General features: G+C 38.4%; 1 protein-coding gene across 3 annotated transcripts in view; it reads left to right on the forward strand.

Annotated features, from left to right (window-relative positions):
- The first annotated feature begins 5,648 nt into the window (after nt 1–5,648).
- Nucleotides 5,649–20,944, forward strand: part of si:dkey-237i9.1 (SEC14-like protein 1) — a 35,259-nt gene continuing 19,963 nt past the window's right edge. The window contains exons 1-3 of one of the 3 annotated variants that reach the window (XM_065962656.1): nt 5,649–6,016; nt 6,728–6,753; nt 8,316–8,405. In XM_065962656.1, coding sequence (XP_065818728.1) covers nt 6,748–6,753; nt 8,316–8,405 — 96 coding nt within the window. In that variant the 5' untranslated portion in view covers nt 5,649–6,016; nt 6,728–6,747. The remainder of the gene's footprint in view (nt 6,017–6,727; nt 6,754–8,315; nt 8,406–20,944) is intronic. The other 2 variants (XM_065962660.1, XM_065962661.1) reach the window with 2 other exon arrangements.

Consider the following 20,944-nt stretch of genomic DNA (forward strand, 5'->3'; position numbering starts at 1 on the left):
CAACTACAAACTAAATCATGAAACACTAAAAACACACAGAACTCAAGACTGAACAAAACACACTGGACCAAGAAGAAACTGAAAAACCAAACTAGAAAAAGATCAAACCATAACAGGTGTGTTGGTATGCTTCTTTTAACTAGATATACCTCGACCATTTCTACCCATTCATGTACGGGTATTTATCACTGCTGTCCCCTCTGAAAACTGGTGGCTCTTTAACATCTGACTGCATAACAAGTTTAACTCCAGATAAGTTTAACTCAGGTTTATGCTCTGACTTATTACTCTCTGTCAAGACAGACTCATTGTCTTTTTTGTCACTCTGCAACTGTGCAACAATAGACTGACCAATTTGATTGGCCAACTCTGAGATGAGAGTACTCAGTGCGAGATGCTGTTTGTGTGGTTTCTAATTCACAAGGTGTACAAGTACAAGTAGGAACATCCGAACCAACAAATGACAGATACAAATACAAATTATTTACAAAATAAAACTCTATTAACACACTTTACAAAAATTCACACTTCAGCACTTCATTCACTTTTTTCGTTTGTTGTTACTTGACAGTAATAAATTGTTGCTCAACTGTATATAATTTTAAAAAAATCCTATACTGCTGAAAGTGACCAACTTGAAATTAAAGTAGCAGAGATGAGCTCCCCATGGCGATCGAGATGACGTCGATTCTTGTAGAATCCTGAAGGTCACGGCATACTCTGGGTATTCCGTTTCAGAAGAGGAGGTCACTCAAAACTGAGAAAGAGGGGTAACTCCAGCCCGTTTCAGAGGGAGAGGTTACTTTACCTCTGAGTCAGTTACTGTGGTAACTGAGTCTGTCAACCTAACCTGGTCGGGAGCAGGTTTTCTTCAATGAACCCCAAGTTTCTCTAGGTCTCCTCCCTCTTTCAGAGTCAGAAACGCCGTTTCATTTCCTTATTCTTTCATTCAGTCCGTATCACGCCGTGTTAGTGAAGGTTCACCGTTTGTCTGAATAAAAATCCAGGTTGTTTTAATATGATATGTTAGGATGGCAATAGCCTACTACAGCGTATAAAATGAACTATTTTATCGAACATGGCATGTCTTTAAGTCGGTATGAAGGGGCTGCATTACTCCGTAGGGAATTAGAGTTTATGCTACATTAACGTCGGGAGATGTTAATTTATAAACTAAACCGGATAAAGGTGAGAGGACATTTAGCCTATGTGTGTGAATACAACTTTATGTTGAAGATAAAGTTAATGCACATTCAAATAAATAAAATTCTTCAGATTGTTCACATGCACAGAAATATTTGCAGATACACACACATGCTGTTGAAACATTTATTTTTTAATTTTTCACCAAACAAGTCAGTGCTACATATACCAGTACGGTAAAACAGTTCAAGTTGGGCTGCACTCTCTGTCCAGCCTCACACATTGTCAGCCCATGGTTGATGACATGATCAACTAAGGTTGCTCTGATTTCATTTGAAAGTTGTTTTCTTCTTTGGCCATGAACTCCTCTACCAGCTCTACCCCGACCTCTCACCCTCCCCCTTCCTCTTCCTCTCTCTGCAACGTCTTCCATTGTTGTTGTAAAAAAAATGTGCTCACTTGTGGTCTTTTCATCGTGCTTACTTCCTGATTGAAGTGATAGCAATTAACCATTGAGGTGTTTAGCCAGGTGGCACATATATTGGCCAATTAGCTCATGTAGTGTCATTTTGAATGGCAGTGTTTTGAAATGGCAAACATGTGACTTTATGTCTGATTGTTGTGTCTTATGCAGAGAACCGTATTTAGTGCATTTAAAAAGTGTCATTTTGAATTGCAAAATATGTGTAAAGCAGAAAATGTGTTTAGACTTTTGGAGACTTGAGAAGAGGTTTTGCTCTCTGTGTGTCAGTTTAAATAATTGTGCTATGCATGTCATTTTAGTGTGTTAGCAATTGGAAAAAACTGTAATGTCATTGTGTTTTTTGATTTGTTGTTGTGTTTTCTTATATGATGTTGTGTTTTCTTATTTGTTGTTGTGTTTTCTTATTTGTTGTTGTGTTTTCTTATTTGTGGTTGTGTTTTTTGATTTGTTGTTGTGTTTTTTGATTTGTCGTTGTGTTTTCTTATTTGTTGTTGTGTTTTTTGATTTGTGGTTGTGTTTTCTTATTTGTCGTTGTGTTTTCTTATTTGTTGTTGTGTTTTTTGATTTGTTGTTGTGTTTTCTTATTTTTTGTTGTGTTTTGTGAATTGTCGTTGTGTTTTCTTATTTGTTGTTGTGTTTTGTGATTTGTCGTTGTGTTTTCTTGTGTGTGTGTGTGTGTGTGTGTGTGTGTGTGTGTGTGTGTGTGTGTGTGTGTGTGTGTGTGTGTGTGTGTGTGTGTGTTAATGTAACTGTAGTCATTCTCCACTAGATGGCACTGCACATCCATTTTAAATGTTCCAAAGTTCCACATTAGATCTCTTTTTTTTTTTTCAAGCAGCCATGCTATTTTTTCTGTTCTTTTGTTATTGGCCAGAAGTATCTCAACTTACAGGATCCCAACTTAACTCCTTGGTATTCTTGTGCCTTTAACTCACATGTGCAAGTGCACTGATGACAAGTCATCTTCCAAACGGAGTGATGGAAGAAGGATCAATTGAGAATGCTTCAGTTATAGCACATAAACATTATTTCTCTTTTTGCCAGAATCAGAGAGAGAGTACATCTCACACTGTACATAAACATGTAATGGTGTAGTATTGATAACATAAGATTTCCCTTGAGCACATGTTGCACATGAACCACAGTGAAATGTACCCTTGCTGTACTAACAACAATAACAGAAAATGAAGACCTTTTACATTGACTTTGTCTCAGTCTGAGCCAGAGTGGTGATATATACTAACACATCCTATTTTCATGACAAAATAAACAGAGTCCTGTTTATTTGGTCCTTTTTTTTTTTTTTCAAAGTAACTGCTGTTGTTCTTTAAGGTTTGCTGTGGTGGCAGACCTTGGTGTAAGCCGTGCACACTCAACTAGCCTGTCCTTTGAAGGACAATGCTATCATCCTCTGACATCGCTGCTAAACCTCTTACATAATTAGGATGTGAGTATCTAACTCTGAGAACTAAACAGAAGATCAGAGAATGGAGCAAAGACCATACATATTTAGTCATCAACAAGGCAAATACAGTAATTATAGTTTGACGTCAAACTAATTTGTGCAAATATTAGATGCTGTCATATGTGTATTGTTAATGGCTGATTTAATGATGTGTTTGCATTTCTTTCATTTCAGTTTGTTTGTCTTTTTGTTGTTTATGAAGAACCACATGCTTGTGTTGTTTTCATATGTAATAACTAAATTTCACTCAGCTAGTTAAGCCTCTTCTGTTAAACAGCTCATATCATTGACACTGTAACTATCAGGTTCTAACACCAGCATTGATTACATGTGGCCAAAAAGGGCTAACACTGTCTTCGTTTACACAATGGTTTGGCTTCTTGCCAAAGTCACATGTGTCAAGTGTGGGGTGTTGAAATTCACCTGAATAAGACACACCACTTTCTATCACCTAAGAAATGCAGTGGTGTGTCTTTGGGGGTCACATATTAATTTTCACGACCTTATCAGTTGTTAAAGCCCCAACTTCTAATCAAAACCTATACAAATATTTTAGCTACAAATATACAAAAATATATTTTTTTAACTAATGGTGTTTTTTTATTTGTCAGAACAAGCTCCATGTGAAGGACATGATCAGCAAAGAGCTATAAAATACCTCTTTGTCCTTAAGGGTCCCAAAGATCGTCACAAATTAAAAGTTATATACAGAGGTTCAAAAAGGTGGAAGAACTAAAGTACTCTTTTAGAAAAAGTCAAAAGTCTTTATTCAGTTGGCTATTTCATTAGAAGTTAGATTAAATTCAGATCATTAGAAAAAACAAGCTGTACTGGAACAAATTGGCCTTCTTTAATCTGTAGCGCTCAGCACACAGTCTGTCACATGCCAGTTTATTAAATGTTTTGTTTTTTTCCACCTTTATAACCCTTTGTATGAACTTCATTAGATTAGCTTTAACTTTATCTTAAAACAGCAACAATGCGATGAAAAATGAAAATTGCAACATTTGATCATATAACTGTGTGGCATTTATTCTAAGTAGCCTAAATAATGAGATGAAATGCATTTTGGGAAATGTAGGATTTAGTTGTCGTTTTTTTTGTTTTTTTTTAGCTTTCCCCTGTCTCTGATCTGAAATATTAGATATCATGGACTCTTATGCTTCTATTTGGACCACAATCCTAACATTTTTTTTTATCTGTTTTCAATCTTTCAATTGCATTAAAGAGTCAATTAAAGTTCTCCAGATTTACCCTTTAAGTATCCAGGTCATCAACAAATAAGCTATCACCCATTAAATTTGTTAATGCTCAAACCTGCAGTGAGTTTTTTTTTGTAAATGTCAGTCGTAGCCTATATGTTAAATAGTTTTTGGTGACCAGGGTTGTTTTTTGAGTGGTATAGCATGCGCCCCAACAATCAGATTGGCCCCCCTAGGTGCCATTATCCATAGACTTGCCAACTGCTCAGTCTTATGCAGGACTGATGTTCAAAACAACATTAGCTTTTGTGGTATTTATTGTAACAGTGGCTTATGGAGATCTCTTTCAGTCTTAAGGATAAAGCATGGGAAGTCTGTCTTCTGCCACTTTATTTAATTTAAATTAAACATCTTAGTGTCAGGAGTGTAAGATCTGTATGAAACCTCAATGTCAGTTATTTAAGTGGATATGAGTATGCCTCTCAGAAATGTCTGCTACAAGTAGGCTTCTTCATACTAACCTTGCATAAGTCACATCCCCATTTGGGCCACTCTGTCCAAAAAATCTAGAGCCACTTCTTTTGTTCTGGACTGAAGGATTTTGTTTACTTTGGCTATAAATGACTTAGGGAATAACAGACAGGCCACTATAGATAGATAGATAGATAGATAGATAGATACTTTATTGATCCCGAGGGAAATTCAAAACATCCAGTAGCAGGTTACAAAGACGTACATGACATGAAACATTTGTTACAAGTTAAACCACAAAACCGACACCTCCCCCTCCCATACATATATCTTAACCTCCCCAAAAGATGTAAAGAATACCCCTAGATGCAATTAAAAATAGACTTATACAAGAAATGTACATAACCCGTGCAGGGATAAAAAATATATTTGAAATTTAAACAAGAAACTATAAACAGTTGAGGAAAAAGCTCTGTAATTAGACCTGAATATACATTTTTAAAAAAGTGTTGACCTTCTGAAGTTGTGCTATATTGCATTTAAATCATAGACTGTAAATATGATCAATGTTCAATGTTCATCAATTTGGTGAACACTACTGAGCTGAATGCAAATGAAACTGTAGGCCTAAATACCGGTACATTGTTCAAAGCCTATGACTGCAGATTCGAGATGAAGGCTTAACAAAACCACTAATTCTGTTCCTTCTGGACAAAGATACTTTTAATTTTTAATTTAGCCTAATTATTTACTGTGCTCAGAAATGATTGCTCTCTGGTGTTAGTCCTTCACTTGATCAGCTACAGTCATCTGGCAGCAGGTTTTTATGAACGCAGCACTGCACTGCTTGAGAGGTGGAAAAAAACCGAGTTTATAAAAGGGGAGGAGCGCACGGCATCATCATCACAAGCATGACTGAGAGGAGGAGAGGACAGAGAGACTTTACTGACCTCCTGCACCGGCGCTTTATCCATCCAAGCGTCGTTTAGCAGTCAGTGGTGGACCGCTGAGGGAGTCTATTTTACCGTCTTAATCTACCCGTTAGCGCCGGGCTCCACGGGTTGCTCCGGAGCTGCTTCCTTTAGCACAATAAAGCTAACCACTGCTAGCTCCTGGCTTCAGTCACTGCCCGGACCCGGCGAAGTAAAGAACCTAGCAGGGGAATGGCAATATACTCGGATAACCCTTTCAGAAGAAACAGCCACTGAGATTAGGAAAGGAGCCCTGAAATATTTCATACTTTGATCAACGGTAAGCAAAAAAAAAAATCAAAAAATGTATGTTAAGTTAACAGCGTTTTGTAAAGTTAGCGCTAGCTTGCTGGCTAATCACAGTTAGCCAGTTATGTTGTCGTGTAACATTGAGAACAACGTTAAGAAGTCAGCGTGTCAAATGTTGAAGATACACTTAATTTTGTGTGTGTGTGTGTGTGTGTGTGTGTGTGTGTGTGTGTGTGTGTGTGTGTGTGTGTGTGTGTGTGTGTGTGTGTGTGTGTGTGTGTGTGTGTGTGTGTGTGTGTGTGTGTGTGTGTGTGTGTGTGTGTGTGTGTGTGTGTGTGTGTGTGAATAAATACATGTAAAAATATATAAATAGCCTTTTCATTAACAAAGTGTATTTATTCATTGATGTATTGTTTTCAGCATTTATATATTTATTGATGCATTTATTTAATCATTTATTTATTTATACATTATTGTATGCATTCCTCCCAACATTTATTTATTTATACTTCAGTCATTTTTTGTCCCTCTTTGGTCAGAGCTAAATGTTCGAAGACCAAAATTACTGACAAGAAAGAAAACATTCACAACATAGGAAATACTTTCACATCGCAAAAATGAAAGCGTTAGTAAAAGTACATTAAAACAAAAATAGTACTAAACATGTAAAGTGGTGTGTTTTAGACTGTTCCCTAAAGTCTCGTAAGTAAAGTAATTATCTAATTTTGACTTATCTCTTAAGTTGTTTACAGATCCTGAAGCATGACGGTAATTATATATAGTAGTAGCAGTGCTTGGTGTGTTGTTTAGAGAAGCATACTGTGACGACCTGTTTAGTATGATGTCTGTCTTCTTAGCCCGTTTAAATTTAGTCTGCCCTCCTTGATCCCTCTGTGAGCAGTAGTGCTGGGATGTTAGCTCACTTGTCACTCCCTTCCTTGCAGCCAAATTCCCATTACTGCATAGCAGGAGTTACAGGCATGTATGAGCATGCTAAAAAATCAAGTCTGTGTGTGTCTGTGCGCAGAACATGAAGTTCAAGATACACTCTGCACTCCTTTCAGATTGTTTGGAGTAAGCATAGTTCTCATCTTTGCAGCACATCACGGGATGAAATATGACAAAAGTTCATGGTTAAAGTGACTAAAAGATTCCTTTAATGTCTTTAAAGATTCCAAACTCCATTGGATCTGCAGAGTCCCTCTGCACCTTTAAGAAAAAGCTAAAGACCCAGCTCTTTCATGAATACCTACTAACTTAATGATGATGGTCTCCATATTATTGATGATGATGATGGTAATGACGATGGTTTTTGTTTGATAACGATGACTTATAAGATGGTTTCTATACTGATTAGAGCTCTCAAGAACTGCCCTCAATGTTGTGCTTTGCCTCTGGTAACTTCCTGTCAGCACTTGTGTGTCCAATCAGACTCAAAGCTGATCATTTGCTCTTACTGACATTGTTCCCTTTTTTCTAGATCCTTGCTTTACTCTCTGATGTGAATTGTAGAATTAATGAAAATGTGTTTTACATTATCCCTAGCCTCTACAACAACGTTCCTGAATGTGAAATTAGCTGTTTACATGAGGAAGAATTATGTAGGAATGTACCTGCCCATTTTTTATTTGTTATGTGCTGTAAAGTGTAGTTGTGACTTGAATTTTGTAGAGACAATCAATAGTACATAGCTCATTCATATCTCTGATAGTTTGCAGTTGAAGTCATTGCAGTGGTAAAGCCTCTGTTTGACAAATGAGCGGGAAATGCTGCATCCATTGATCAATGAGCTCCCCAGTCACGGCTCAGGAGAATTCTCTTCTGCAGCCCATCACTGTACTCATTTTTCTAGTTTGCATGGCTGCTTGCCAACATACAAACACATACACACTCTCCCACAAGGTCATGGCATGATTTAAGCAGTCAGACAAAACACATCTTTAGCATTCTATAGTTCTACACTTTAATTTAGCAGATGCTTTTATCCAAAGGGAGGTGCATCTGTGATTAAACAACATAAGCAAGGCTCTAGAAATAAAAATAAAAACAGGTGCTGACAGGCTGTGCACAGAGGCAATCTGTTTATGGCACAGTTATAGTTATAAAATCATCATTATCAACAGTAGCATCAGTATCGCTAAGTGCTTAGGTGTTCATGAAAGAGCTTGATTTTTACTTAGACAGAGGTTCCAGTTATATAGCCACATGTAATAATGTTTACATTTTGGGACTCAGTTCATGTTTTCAAGAGTAAATAAAATGCACGGCCACATCTTTGACCTCAGATTGCACATCTTTGTTTTATCTCATCCTTTTTTTTTTTCGTTCAGGTTGTTGGTGTTACTGTAATCCCCATCATGGTGCAGAAGTACCAGTCACCTGTGCGGGTGTACAAGTATCCCTTTGAGCTTGTGATGGCGGTAAGTGTCTCTTCCTGTACTCACAGTCAGTCCTCTGTCTACATGAATATTACATGTCATAGAGGCACAGTTATGTCATACTATCATTTGGGTCACCCTCAGAAAGTAGTAATTTAATTGCACACCTTGCATGTGATTGGTTCACACACTCACAACTGTTTCTGAAGGCAGTTCACCTTCCCACAACCTAATATCACTATTCTAACTTACATATAGTTTGAGTTGTTTGTTTTTCTAAGTGCACTGACAGTGCTGTCTTGGCGATCTGCCAGATGTATAGAAACACGACTATAAGCATGGGGGATGAGCCATGACAACTTAAACATATAGAAATGTTCTATGTAACAGTGTGTAACAAAGTAAACACTATATGTCTGACTAAAGGAAATGACCTGGAGATTTTTTCAGTTTCTTTCTTTTTGAAGAAAAACTTACAAACAAACGAAAACACAGAAAACAGACCAGTGAGGAACTTCATGGGGAAAACCAGTGCAAATAAAGAATTTATACCCCTGCAACGCACACAATACTCTTTGGCTGTCCACATTAATTTTGTTTGAAAACATAAATACTTTGCTCCTTTTCTGGCTGCTATCCAGACTATTACAGCCTTCTAAAGTCTCTAAAGAAGACATTTGGAAGACAACTGACCTTTTTTTAATTTGAAAACAGAAACTGATACGCTTTGAAATAATGAAGCAGGTACCCACATTCTCTTGCTGATTGAGTCTTAGTCACTATTTCCCCTTACCTCTTTGTTATGGATGTGTCACATGGTTCATATTTTCAGGAGAGAACAAAAATACCCAGCTTCACTTTAATTTCTTACCTAAACGTAGATGACTAATTGAAGGCACCCACTGAAATGGTTCATGCTAGCTGCTGTTCTTTTATTTTTCCATTTAGCATTACGTACTGTACCGCCATGCTTACACAGAAGAAAAGCTATTTTTCAAGCGATTACCAGGTCAAGCTTTGTAGTCAGCCCTAAATGGATTGCCAATGTTTTCAGTAAAAGAACCGTCCAATTTGTGTGTGCCTGTTCAGACAAGAATACAGATGCTCGGAGTACAATAATGGTCTTATGATTTGTGTTTTAGATGTGTTAGTTTGCACGGAGATTAGTTGTGTAATTGCACATAAATGCTTGTCTGGACTTGGATCATTTTGGTTTTAAAACCTAATTATAAAATGAAAACTTGTGGATGGATGTAACCTTCTTATAGATGGGCTACTAAAAATAATTTGTCCATATTGCTTTGCTGTCTGCTAATGGTTTTTAGACCTGTTCATTTTACACCCAGTTGTTGAGCTGTAGAACTGCACACTCAAAATCTAGATGTACAACATGACTGTGCTGTTATGTCACACATTTGTTAAACTGCACACTCTGCAGCAGTAGTCCATTTGAGGTGTGAAAGATTCAGTGCCTTGCATTGCTTTTAGTGACTACATTTCTGCATGTATTCTTTCACCTCACCGCCTGCAGTACAGAAAGTGTCTGTAGAAATGCATGTCCATTACTTTAATTCTGCTTTTTTAAATGCCTTCCTACCTGTATTCTTCTTTTTTTAGTGAATTTCTTTTTCCATGTGTTGCATGTTTGGCATGCAAAACTGCTCAGTCAGTCTTTACCTTAGTGCTATAGAATAATGCTGAAGCCACCAAATTATAGATGCACCAATCCAATGTTTGAGGTCCGATACCGATCGGATACTTGGGTTAACGTATAGGTACCTGCTGATACAGATTCGGCCCGATACCAGTTTTAAAATAAAAACCTCACTGTGAGGATGAGAGGTTTTCCCAACTTTGTAAAACAACTTTAAATAAATAAATACATACAGACTAGATTACTGCCACAATCTGACTCACAGTGAACCCTGGTTGAGCTGCATCATGTGTGCAAAGCAGCGGAAGCTGTGCACTCCTTTTGTTGTTCATGGCCTTTTCATGTTGTTAGCATTGTCTCTTAGAATGTCATGCATGTTAGTAAACTGATAAAGTGTTTCTACAATGTTGCGTAACATAATGGCTCTAGGTATCTGCAGTGAAGTTTTTAGCTTGTACATACATTAACTCTGCAGATAAGTGTTCCCTACATTCTTGAAGAAGCCAGACAGAAGGCATTGAGAAATGGCTTGAAGAAGCCAGACAGAAGGCATTGAGAAATGAAGTACGTAATTGCAAACTGCACCGCGGTCCCAACTGTTCATCACCGGTGACGTTACAACAGGAAGTTTCCTGCGTCTTTGCAATGATACCCTATCTAGGTATTTAAGCCACGATTGGACAGATGTCCGATACCAGGATTGGATCGATGCATCACTACACCAAATAGAAAACACTGTTTGAGACCCTGCAGTATCTCCTTACTCAATCTATTTATGACAAAACTGTTTCAGTATGACAATAAACAAATACATTTTCAATTCTTTTCACACCTCTGAATAAAAGTGAACACATCTTAACAATCATATATATTTTAATCACAAAATGATTGCATTTTGGCTGGATCATTATCATCATCATGTTTACAGTTGTGCATTTACATCATTTTACTAAAACAGCCTTAGCCTTGTTAAACAACCACGCACCATTTCAACAGTAAATTATGTTCTATGGGGTTGTTCTGATTATAACAGCAGTGTATGACTCTTCCTGCTTTCTGTGCAGTTAAAATGAGTCCAGGGTGAGTTCCTTTTAACAGCCTGTCGTGGGTTCAGAGCACAACAAGTTACAGACGGGCTGTTTTCTTTAAATGGAAATCAGCTTTTACTCCGGCGAGAAAGAGGATGCAGCAAGAGTAAATCTTCTTAGCACTGGCTGGATTGAGCGCTGGGGGAACAGATTGCTATAAATAGGGGGCTGGTATATCTGGGTCTGCACATGCAGCAGAAGCAGGAAAAAAGGGATCGCAACATAGCAAACTCAATATCATTTATAAGCTGAAGCTGACCCACCTTTTAGAGATGGCACAAGCCGACTTCACTGCATGTTTTTAAACTATCCAACCAACTGATAAGGCTCGTTCTAAAGGTTTGATGCAACAAAAAAGCATTGTGTTTTATAAGTTAAATCAGAAGCAATGTGGTAATTATTTGTATTTAAGCTTTGAGTCATAAATTAACTAGACTGTTAATTTGACTCAATTTGATGCTCAGTAAATTGCAATTGAATTATTTTCCCCTCTTGTGACTTTCCTCTACAGAGAGAATTCTTGCAGACACTGCAGAGCAGACTTAATGGTGCGTCACAACACTTGCTAGCTCTCTTTATTGAAAACTCAGTGAAATCTCTCCCTTTTACTTCCTATAGCCGTTCTGCCACTGCAGCAAAGGATTGTAACATAATAGAACTTTGATAGTTTCTCACAAATGCAGTAGGTTGTTAAACAGGAATCAACTACTTTGTGTGAAGATCATTCCATCTTTCATCTTGTGGAAAGTGTACATATTGCCGGCAGATGTATAGGCTAAGAACATCATGACAAATTACTAAAGGCTTTGTTTGACCTTGTTATTCCTCCCGGGTGTTCTGTGTTAAGCATCTTAAGTATTAGCCAGTAATGGCTTCTCCTTTTCCTCTGAAGGGGAATTATATTTGACATTTTGCTTTAAGGAATTTAGTGAACTCTCTCCGCTTAACACTTTTGTTTGGATACTGTCAGGTCTTTCAAATACCCATCAACTCTACTGAGGATAAAAACCAAGGCTCAACATTCCTCCGTTCTTCAAATGCATTCTTTTAGTCTCAGTGAGATAAAGCCTGTCTTCACATGGCCTCGAGAAGCCACTCGACAGGCCCACTGACAGGTGCTATCAAAGTATTCCAACCTTTGCCTAACACCACTGTGACTTAAATCAACTGTTGCATAAACCAGACTTGGATCTCAGATGTCCCTCAGCTGTTTTCGTTCTTCATTGGTAACCATACCCTGCTCTGAACGTATACTCAGTATTCCCAGTTGTGACAGCCGTTTGGCAGATTCAATGCATGATCCCTCCATGGTAGTTTAAAATCCTGTATGATTTTGTGATCTGTATTTTTTACTGCACAATTCTGAACTTCTTTCTCTAAAGACAATTGACTGATATGGCTTTGACTTAAACGGTTCCACAATCTGGACACAAAAGCAAGAAAATAAACAAAAAGGAAAAATGGCAGCACCAGGGTCACCCCATGAATTTGACATTCAAAAAAGCCGGGTGAAAGGATCATGTTTTGAATTGCATTTTGTCAGAATCTCTGTACTGATATGTTAGGTTTCATTATTGTACACAGAGCAGCACAGGAGCAAAACCATAGCAGACACTGGTCACTTTTACCACTCAAGTTTTTTAAAAACCCTTCAGAGATGATTGTACCTTTAACCACAAAGGTCTTCTTCTCTGAAAAATAAACTGATGCAGTTGTTAAAGTAGGGCAAAACACTGGATTTGGCTGGTTCATGTTTGTAATAAAGGTTTCTCCAATGCTATTTGGCAGCCTCAGTGCATCAGAAGGATCTATGAGCTGAGCTGCAAACAGCTTGTTTATAGGTCATTGGCTTGTTCTAAGGTTTGGAGACCTGAGTCCTTCATTATTTAAAAGGTTTTTAATAAAGATGATTTACCTGCAATGGCCTCCTCTTCTCCCAAACAAGCAGACCGGTCGTTAGAATAGAGCAGCTTCATGCTAACAATCAGATTTCTCTAAGGCTTTGGGGGCTGCTAGCTGAACCGCTGCTAACCTTACCTCACTAGCTTACCAATTCCTCTATCTGCTAAAACTTGCAGTAAAATAACAGTCAGTAGATTTGGAAGACTTTATCATTTGTGTCTGTCTGATAAAGCACGAGACTCAGAGTGTTTGGGGAGTTTGGTGAAGCACAGAGTAATAGTAAACGAAACAATGAGTCAAGCATTCATATTAAACAAGTGAATTGTATTTGACTCATAAATTCCACAGCTCCAGTGAGCACTCATTCTACTGGTAGGTGTTGCTTTTCTTGTTTTGATTTCGGCTTGTGAAGTAGATGGCAACAGTGATCAAAAGATATACAAAGAAAGTTGACAGCACCAGATGAGGCACTTAAGTAAGCATTGCATGCACCGTATTATTCCAGTTTTGGAATTTTTATGTTGAGGCTGACATTTGTTCCACGACAGTGCAGTTGCACTCAGAGACCTTTGGTAAGCACCAAAGTGCACCAAACCAAATTCTTCCATAATGTTGCTTTAAGAGGAAAGCTCTAAGAACCGAATCGTACCAGAGTGAAATGCACGCCATTGAACCTTCTGTATGTAACCATAACAAACTCAACTTCCTTTATAGATAAAGCAAACTTGTGCACAAACGCTTTTGCCCCTTAAAGAGCTGTACATATGAGTGGAATGGGTTTCTTTGTGCTTCCTCAAAACCCACAAGTATTTGTATTCACCTTCAAAGTCTTCTTATAACTCCAAAAGTTGCTCTTTCTTTTGTTATGGAGAGTTTACATATCACTGAAGTAAGGAAGTGCGGTTGTCCACCGAGTACTGCTGCTGGTCATAAACAGGAAATGTTGTTGCTGCCATTATTGTAGCTGCACAGTTTCAGAGCCTCTAGTCTATCCTCAGGGAGTCACATAGGAATGTCAAATGCACAATACATTCACCCTCTGGCTGTTATTTCAGGCCTGAAGGGACAGTTGCTTCTAGAACAAATCCACAGAAGAAGAATAGAGTCTGTTGCTCCAGGAGAAATGAAAAACTGGCTCACTCTGGAATTGTAAATAAGAGCTTACTCAATGCTGCCGATTAGTTCAGTTTAAAAGACAATAACTATCCCTGAAGGCCTTCAACCATCAGACTAGTGCTCATGCTAAAGAGAGAAGTTATTAAGAGAGGCAAAGCCTACCTTCGCCTAGTGCTGGGCATTTAATTGAATTTCGATTTCAATTACGATTTTGGCTTTCCAAGATCATGAAAACAAGATAATCAAGATTAAGTAATTACTGTGCCGCATGCTGTGCTGCACTTGTTTAGTCGTGTGGAAACGTGTTTCAGAGTGTTGTTATATATATTCTGGCTTCAAAAAACATTACCACTACCTGAAAAACAAGGTTAATTTATTTTTAAGTATAATTTATCTTTTTTTTTTTTTCCTTATTTTTTTCCCTGTATTGCTTGTTTTTCAAAGTGTTGAGAATGTTTAAGTGTTTTAGTTTGGGGGCGCAGATGGCCTAGCGGTTCAGTCAGCCCCATGTACAGAAGTTATATTCCTCCATGCGGGCGGCCTGGGTTCAAGTCCAGCCTATGGCTCTTTTCTTGCATGTCATTCCCCACTCTCTCTCTCTCCCTGTTTTCTGACTCTATCTTCTGTCCTATCAAATAAAGGTATATATACCGTATATAAATACATATATATTTTTTTAAAGAGTGTTTAAGTGAGATTAGTGCATGTGATGCAGATGTTTGAAAATCAATAAGTAGTGGTAATCATGTTTATTAATCGTGACCATCAATCAAAATAATCATAATTATGATATGCCATATTTTTTTGCCATAATCAAGCATCCTCACCCTAGCAACTAGCTGACCTGCTCCATGGAAAAGTATGTTTGTGTAGTTAATCCATGAGGACAAAGCGCTTTGGTCCTGCCCCTGTCCCAGTAGATTTACTACAGGGCAAGGAACAGGATGTGCCCTAATAGTTTAATGCCTGCAGGATTTCTGGCACCATCAGGAGGCATTTCCTTCTTCATGAATCTTTTTATCACTTTCTGCAGCAATTAACACAACACATGTATGCTTAAGATAGGCAATGTTTTCATTCCATTAAAATGTTTCAAATGTAAACTGCAGGAAACCATGTCATCAGGTCTGTTAAACCCTCTTATATTGAAAAAAGGACTAAAAGGCATTACAGTGATCTAAATTTCTCAAGTAATTTGAGCACAAGAAACAAAATGTGGCTGAAAGATGATAAAACGGGACAAGACTTACTGGTCTGAACAGAAATGGGGTAAAGTAACGAGAGGGAGAGGATGCAGAATGACCCAGACTGTATTATAAGGCTAAGCTCTGACCTCCATTACAGTAGCCTCTGGGAAACAATGATGCAACTTGAGAGTATCATAATGAAGTTGTTTTTTCTTTTTGCTGGGCCCAAGCATTCTGTACCACTCAGGTTAAAGCTACGGTTGAAAAGTGTCCCTCACATGCTCCTGTCTCAGACAGTCTGGAACTTGTTTGCTCTATATCTAGTTGTTGCCAAAGGCTTGTAAATGAGGTCAACACTGTATTACTGAAAACGATTGTTTCCTATAATCCAGGGTTGCATGAACTGCTTAGCGTCACGGTTCACTTATTTTATATGAGGTGTTTGAAAAGGAATAAAACAGGACCTGTAATGAAACCTAGTTAGAACAAAAAACTTGAATACTTTGAACTTGGGCGATCTTATCTTTTGAAATATTTTTCTACTTTAGTACTTTCATGGAAAACATTGACCAGTTCTGCTTTTAATTCCTGTTCCTCTTTTGTCTTATGCTGCTGCTATGATCTGCAGTTTTTTATTTTGTTTGTGTTCCCCTGTTGTCTTTCTGAAAAACTGGTCCATGTGTATTCTGCCAGTAGTGAATGTCAGAGAAGCTTGGACACAAGATCATGGAAGATATGTTTAAACATCCGTCATGGGGAACAAAAATATTTTATTCCAAGAAGTACATGCTTTCCCTTGATGTGTAAGCACACTTTAAACAGCAGAGCTCACATGTTCATGCTATACAAAGAAAGGGTTTAAAGAAGATATTTCTTTATCAGCTTAGTTTTGTTCCCGCTGCACGAAAAGTCTCAGATCTGAGTCCGTGAACTAGTTTGAGCTCTTAGTGCCTTCTATTATTACCTGTATGTAGACCACCTCTAGCACCTTTTAGTGAACATGGAATGCCAACAAATTATTTTGTGCCTGTTGACTGCTAAGCTGTATAATCCTGCTGTCCCAATTTTCTCTGTCCAGCCTTGGATAAGCACATAGCAGTCCTGCCAGGTTGACATCCTGTCCCACCTTTTGCTGACCCACTTAGAGCCAGGTCTGCTCAGGGCCTCTGCTTCACAATTATCCGTCTCTAAGGCATCTCAGGCAATATTCTATCTATTTAATCCAACGTGAGAGGCTTCTTGTTTGTTACCCATTTCTCTCAAGGTCTTACATCTCAGGCTAGTACTTACACAAGCAAACACTCACCTTTGTGTCAACCTTACCTAAACGGAGAAATTTGGGCTTTTCAATAATTTGTTATTAAATATCAATCCTAAAAAAAGGTGCTCTGGTATATGTCCTTTTTCCCAATTAATCAGAATGACAGAAACACTCCGAAAGAATGCAAATAACTAATTTATGTTATTCAGATTTATCATGAATGAAATTTGATCTTTCTTTTCGAGTGATATATTTTCTGTTTTAGCTGTTAATGTATTCTTTCCACATTCGCTTTCCTCAGCATTGTACCTGTCTGTTCTGATTCAGAGAATTTCAATTTACTCTCCAAATGAATCATGTCAGAGCTCTGCCTGCAGTGTGTAATTCACTTACTCGGCGAGATGCTGTTTGCCAAATTCAGTGAAGAATTATGGCCTGCCTTTGGAACGGGGGCTTATCGTCCGGTTTTGCTGCTGGGAACAGCATTGATAAAAAGCTGCACCAACTCCATGTGACTCTTGCAGCCTTTGAGAACATTCTGGAGCAGATTTCATTCACTGATCACCAGGACACTCATTCATCCTCTTTTCCTGCTGCAAGGTCGAGATGCTGCTCCAACAGCTCCCCTCCCCCATTCTGCTAGACAAAGATAAATGTGTGCGCACATACCCTTACACAATGACCCTGTAGTAGTTTACACTGCATATAATGCAGCGTGGCACCGAGTAGTGACTCACATCTATGCAGCAGTTTTGTAACGTCAATAATAATGGGAACAGTATGCTGTGACGCCATCTGCCTGCTTACTGCTGTGTTTTTCAAATAATATGTTATGTCAGGGTCATGTTTGAACTATTTCTTCTTGCTTTCAACTTCAACATTCAATTATTTCATCAACCATGATGACCTTATTAAATGGTTTCTGTAAAGTCGGCAAGCAATTTCAGAGTATCAGATTGTTTCCTGGAAATGTTGAGGTAAAAGCACTAAAACTACTGAAGGAAAAAAGAGAGGGGGCTATATGTTGATGTCTTTTCCATCTGCTTTTTGGAGATGACTGGACTTCCTTATGTGTGTTTAAGGATACAACTCTGAAGAACTAATAGGAAAGGACTTGACAGCAGTATATATGTTGTTGATTCTGTAGCTGTTAAGCAGGATGTCAATAATGCAGTTTTCTGTAACTTACTCGTAGACTTCTTAAAGGGATTCTTTCTCATAGGCCAGGGATGGGCAACTTTGGTCACAGCAAAGGCCACATTCATCTAATTCTCACTGCCAGGGGCCAAATTGTAGGATACAAAAACAATTATGTCTCAAATTTAACTCAACATATATACCAGTGATCAAATATTATTATTGACATGATTTCACGGCAGATTTTGTCATGTTTTCTTCATGTTTTGATATGTAAAAATTGACCTGAGGGCCACTTTGAGGGTTGGCGAGGGCCGCATGTGGCCCCCGGGCCGCCAGTTGCCCACCCCTGTCATAGACTCTCAAAATATGGTGAAGGTGGCTGCCTTGTTATTTTATTTGCATGAAAAACCCTGGAGTTAAATGTCTCAATCACTAGTTTCAAATCTTCTTCAATACAGCCAATGCTTATTTTGTAATTGACAACCAGGATAGAGGCCAAGCAATGCACATCTACCCTTCCATCCAAGTATTGTCTTTACTGGCTGCAAAATATCAAGCTAGAACTGGATTAAAAATTATGACGGATAAAAAAAGAGCTCGCAATAACCATCCATCCATTAATCCATTATCCTTACCGCTTTTCCCGTTCGAGGTCGATCCCAGCTGTCATTATAATTGGCTATAACCAATTGTTATGTAAAGTCTATGTGCTAAATGCAATATTTCATCAAACATGTTTGAATCTTCAAAAGATGTCATTGATGTAAGGATGTTTCATTGAACAGGGAAACTCCGTAGACTTCCAGGAAGGTTGACAAATGCCAAACATTTCCCTGATAATTGCTGGAAGGTAAAGCTGAAACAAATGGTTAAATGACTGCAGAAGGTTTTTGTATTAATAAGCAAATTCCATTCTCAACTGTGTTCATTGTATCGGCAAAAAAATGTGTTAATGAGCTGACAAGTTCAGTTTACTGAGACAGAGTTTTGTCTTAGTAAGCCTTACAACAGTAAAATGTATTTAGTTCAGCACTCTTGGTTCTTACTGTTGTGGCTTTTTGATAACCAACAGATGGCCATCCTGCTGCTTCCCTTTCCCTTGTGCACACACACACACACACACACACCAAGACATACTTGCATAACCCAGTACTACAACTCAGCATATTACATGGCCCACCAAATATTTAGGTCCTTACCATCATGCAGGGTCAGTGGACTTGGCAGACTGTACCCGGCCTCTCTCAAAGTTGATAGTTGCAGACAGTTCTGCCTTTACAATGTTTAGTGTAGCTGTGAGAACACTGCAAGGAGATAGTGGGTAGTATGGCATGCAAAGACCAAGGGCTCTATTGTTGCCTCTGTTCAATCAGGAGCTTGTTGTCTCTCCTACCCAACATCAGCCTACACCTAAGCTCACATGCCATCTGACCTGATGGGTGGTGAAGCTCTTTATTTTCCTTTTCCTTTAGTTCCAATGAAAAACTATTCAATCACTCAGCTACACACATTTTCTTTCTTAAGATTTTACAGCAAGTTAAAACATTGCATTACTCCTTTTAAGTCTTAGAATTCATATTTAAAGCCTTTTTAATGGATTATTATTTTTTGTACATCAACAAAGTGTAGTGTGTTTAACTGTTTGGCCTACCTGAAAAGAACTGGGACATCAGTGGAGGCTCTTGATACATATCAGGGTCTTTTCCCAGGAGTGTTTTCACCTGCTTAAGCTCACATGAAAAGCTCGTAAGACCGGTCTTGTTGAAATGTTAAACGAACCAGCTCAGGTCCTGCTGTCATTGTTCAGGTCTTTTCTTTCAGTTGTTCTGTAAAACAGAAACTCTCAGTGACACTGCTTTCAGCCATTATGCTCCAAGGTGCTGGAACAGTCTGCTGCAGGAGCTGAGGAGCTGGAAATAGTGATACTGTTAAACGTAAACTTAAGACATACCAATGTAGTGCTTTTACACTTAAAATTGATTTAAATGTTTTATTTTATCTTTCACTACCGATTCTAATACTGCATAATGTACCGATACTGAAACTGAAAGAATAGTCCTAAAATCAGAGTTTGCAGATATTTTTAAGCTCTGTCCCATCTTATTTATTTTTCTTAATCTATGAATTTTTGAATTGAGTTGCTTGGTAAGTATATTATGAAACTGTGTTCTTAAAGGAAAAGCAAAGAGAATCAATCACAGGGCTTATAGGAAAGGTTTCTCTCTTTTTGTTGTCACTGTAGAACACACACATGACCTTTTCCTTCTTCCTGATCAGCACCCATACCCTGACAAACCAGTATAGTCTTTATCTCTGAACTAACCTGCAAATCCTCATGCATTATGTTTTCTCAAGTTAGCATTTTACTACAAGTTTTCTTTTGTTTTCACACTTCCCTTTGCATTTCAGCCAGTCATGAGAAACACTGAATTTTCAAGCTGTTTGCTCAGTAACTTTCCTCCTGCTCTCCCTTTTTCCTCTTCCATGACCTAGTTTGGAATTTATAGCTTCACTCTCTGGAATGAAAACTGGGAGGAATTTTCCTGTCCCTATGCCCTTCTCCATACCCACTTCTCTAGAAACCTTTTCACCTCAAATTATGTAAACAGTTGTCTCCTTGAGTTTGTGCGTCATGACTATTATTTACAGAAGCAGGATGTGTGACAAAGAGAACCCGTCTCTTATTTCTTATTTGGCGGCACAGTAAAGGCAGGAGTGGATGGATCCTATTACCTTCTTTGAAAACAGCATCGAACACTTCACCAAGTCTGTTTGATTGATTATTGACATGCAGACTGTGCCCCTGCCCCAACATAATACAAACATGTGACTGGGCTCATGTGTTCCAACCCTTATAGCGTAGTCCCCAACATGTCAGTGTCCAGGACTGCCTCAGGTGCTGGGTGGGAACTCATAATGATTTTTGCCTCTAAACATGGCTAAATGATGTCACAGGCCTACCCACAGCACTGACGCATAGCTGAGTTTGTTTGTATCGTGCCATCATGGGTGGTGTGTTTTTGTTATACAACATGTGTTGGGTCTTTTTTAGAGGAAACATTGGAGAGCAGCTTAAGAGGGCCTAAAGATGGACAGCCCTCTGATAATAAACCCTCTAGTTGTTTGTTTGACAGTAAGGCTCATTAATCTTTGTGACTGCAGTCACTAGACACTGAAAGATACTGTTAGATGGACTATTTGTGTACTACATGAGCCCTGTTTCCACCAGGCGG

This window comes from Labrus bergylta, chromosome 1 (genome assembly GCF_963930695.1).
Source record: "Labrus bergylta chromosome 1, fLabBer1.1, whole genome shotgun sequence".
In the NCBI taxonomy this organism is placed as follows: Eukaryota; Metazoa; Chordata; class Actinopteri; order Labriformes; family Labridae; genus Labrus; species Labrus bergylta.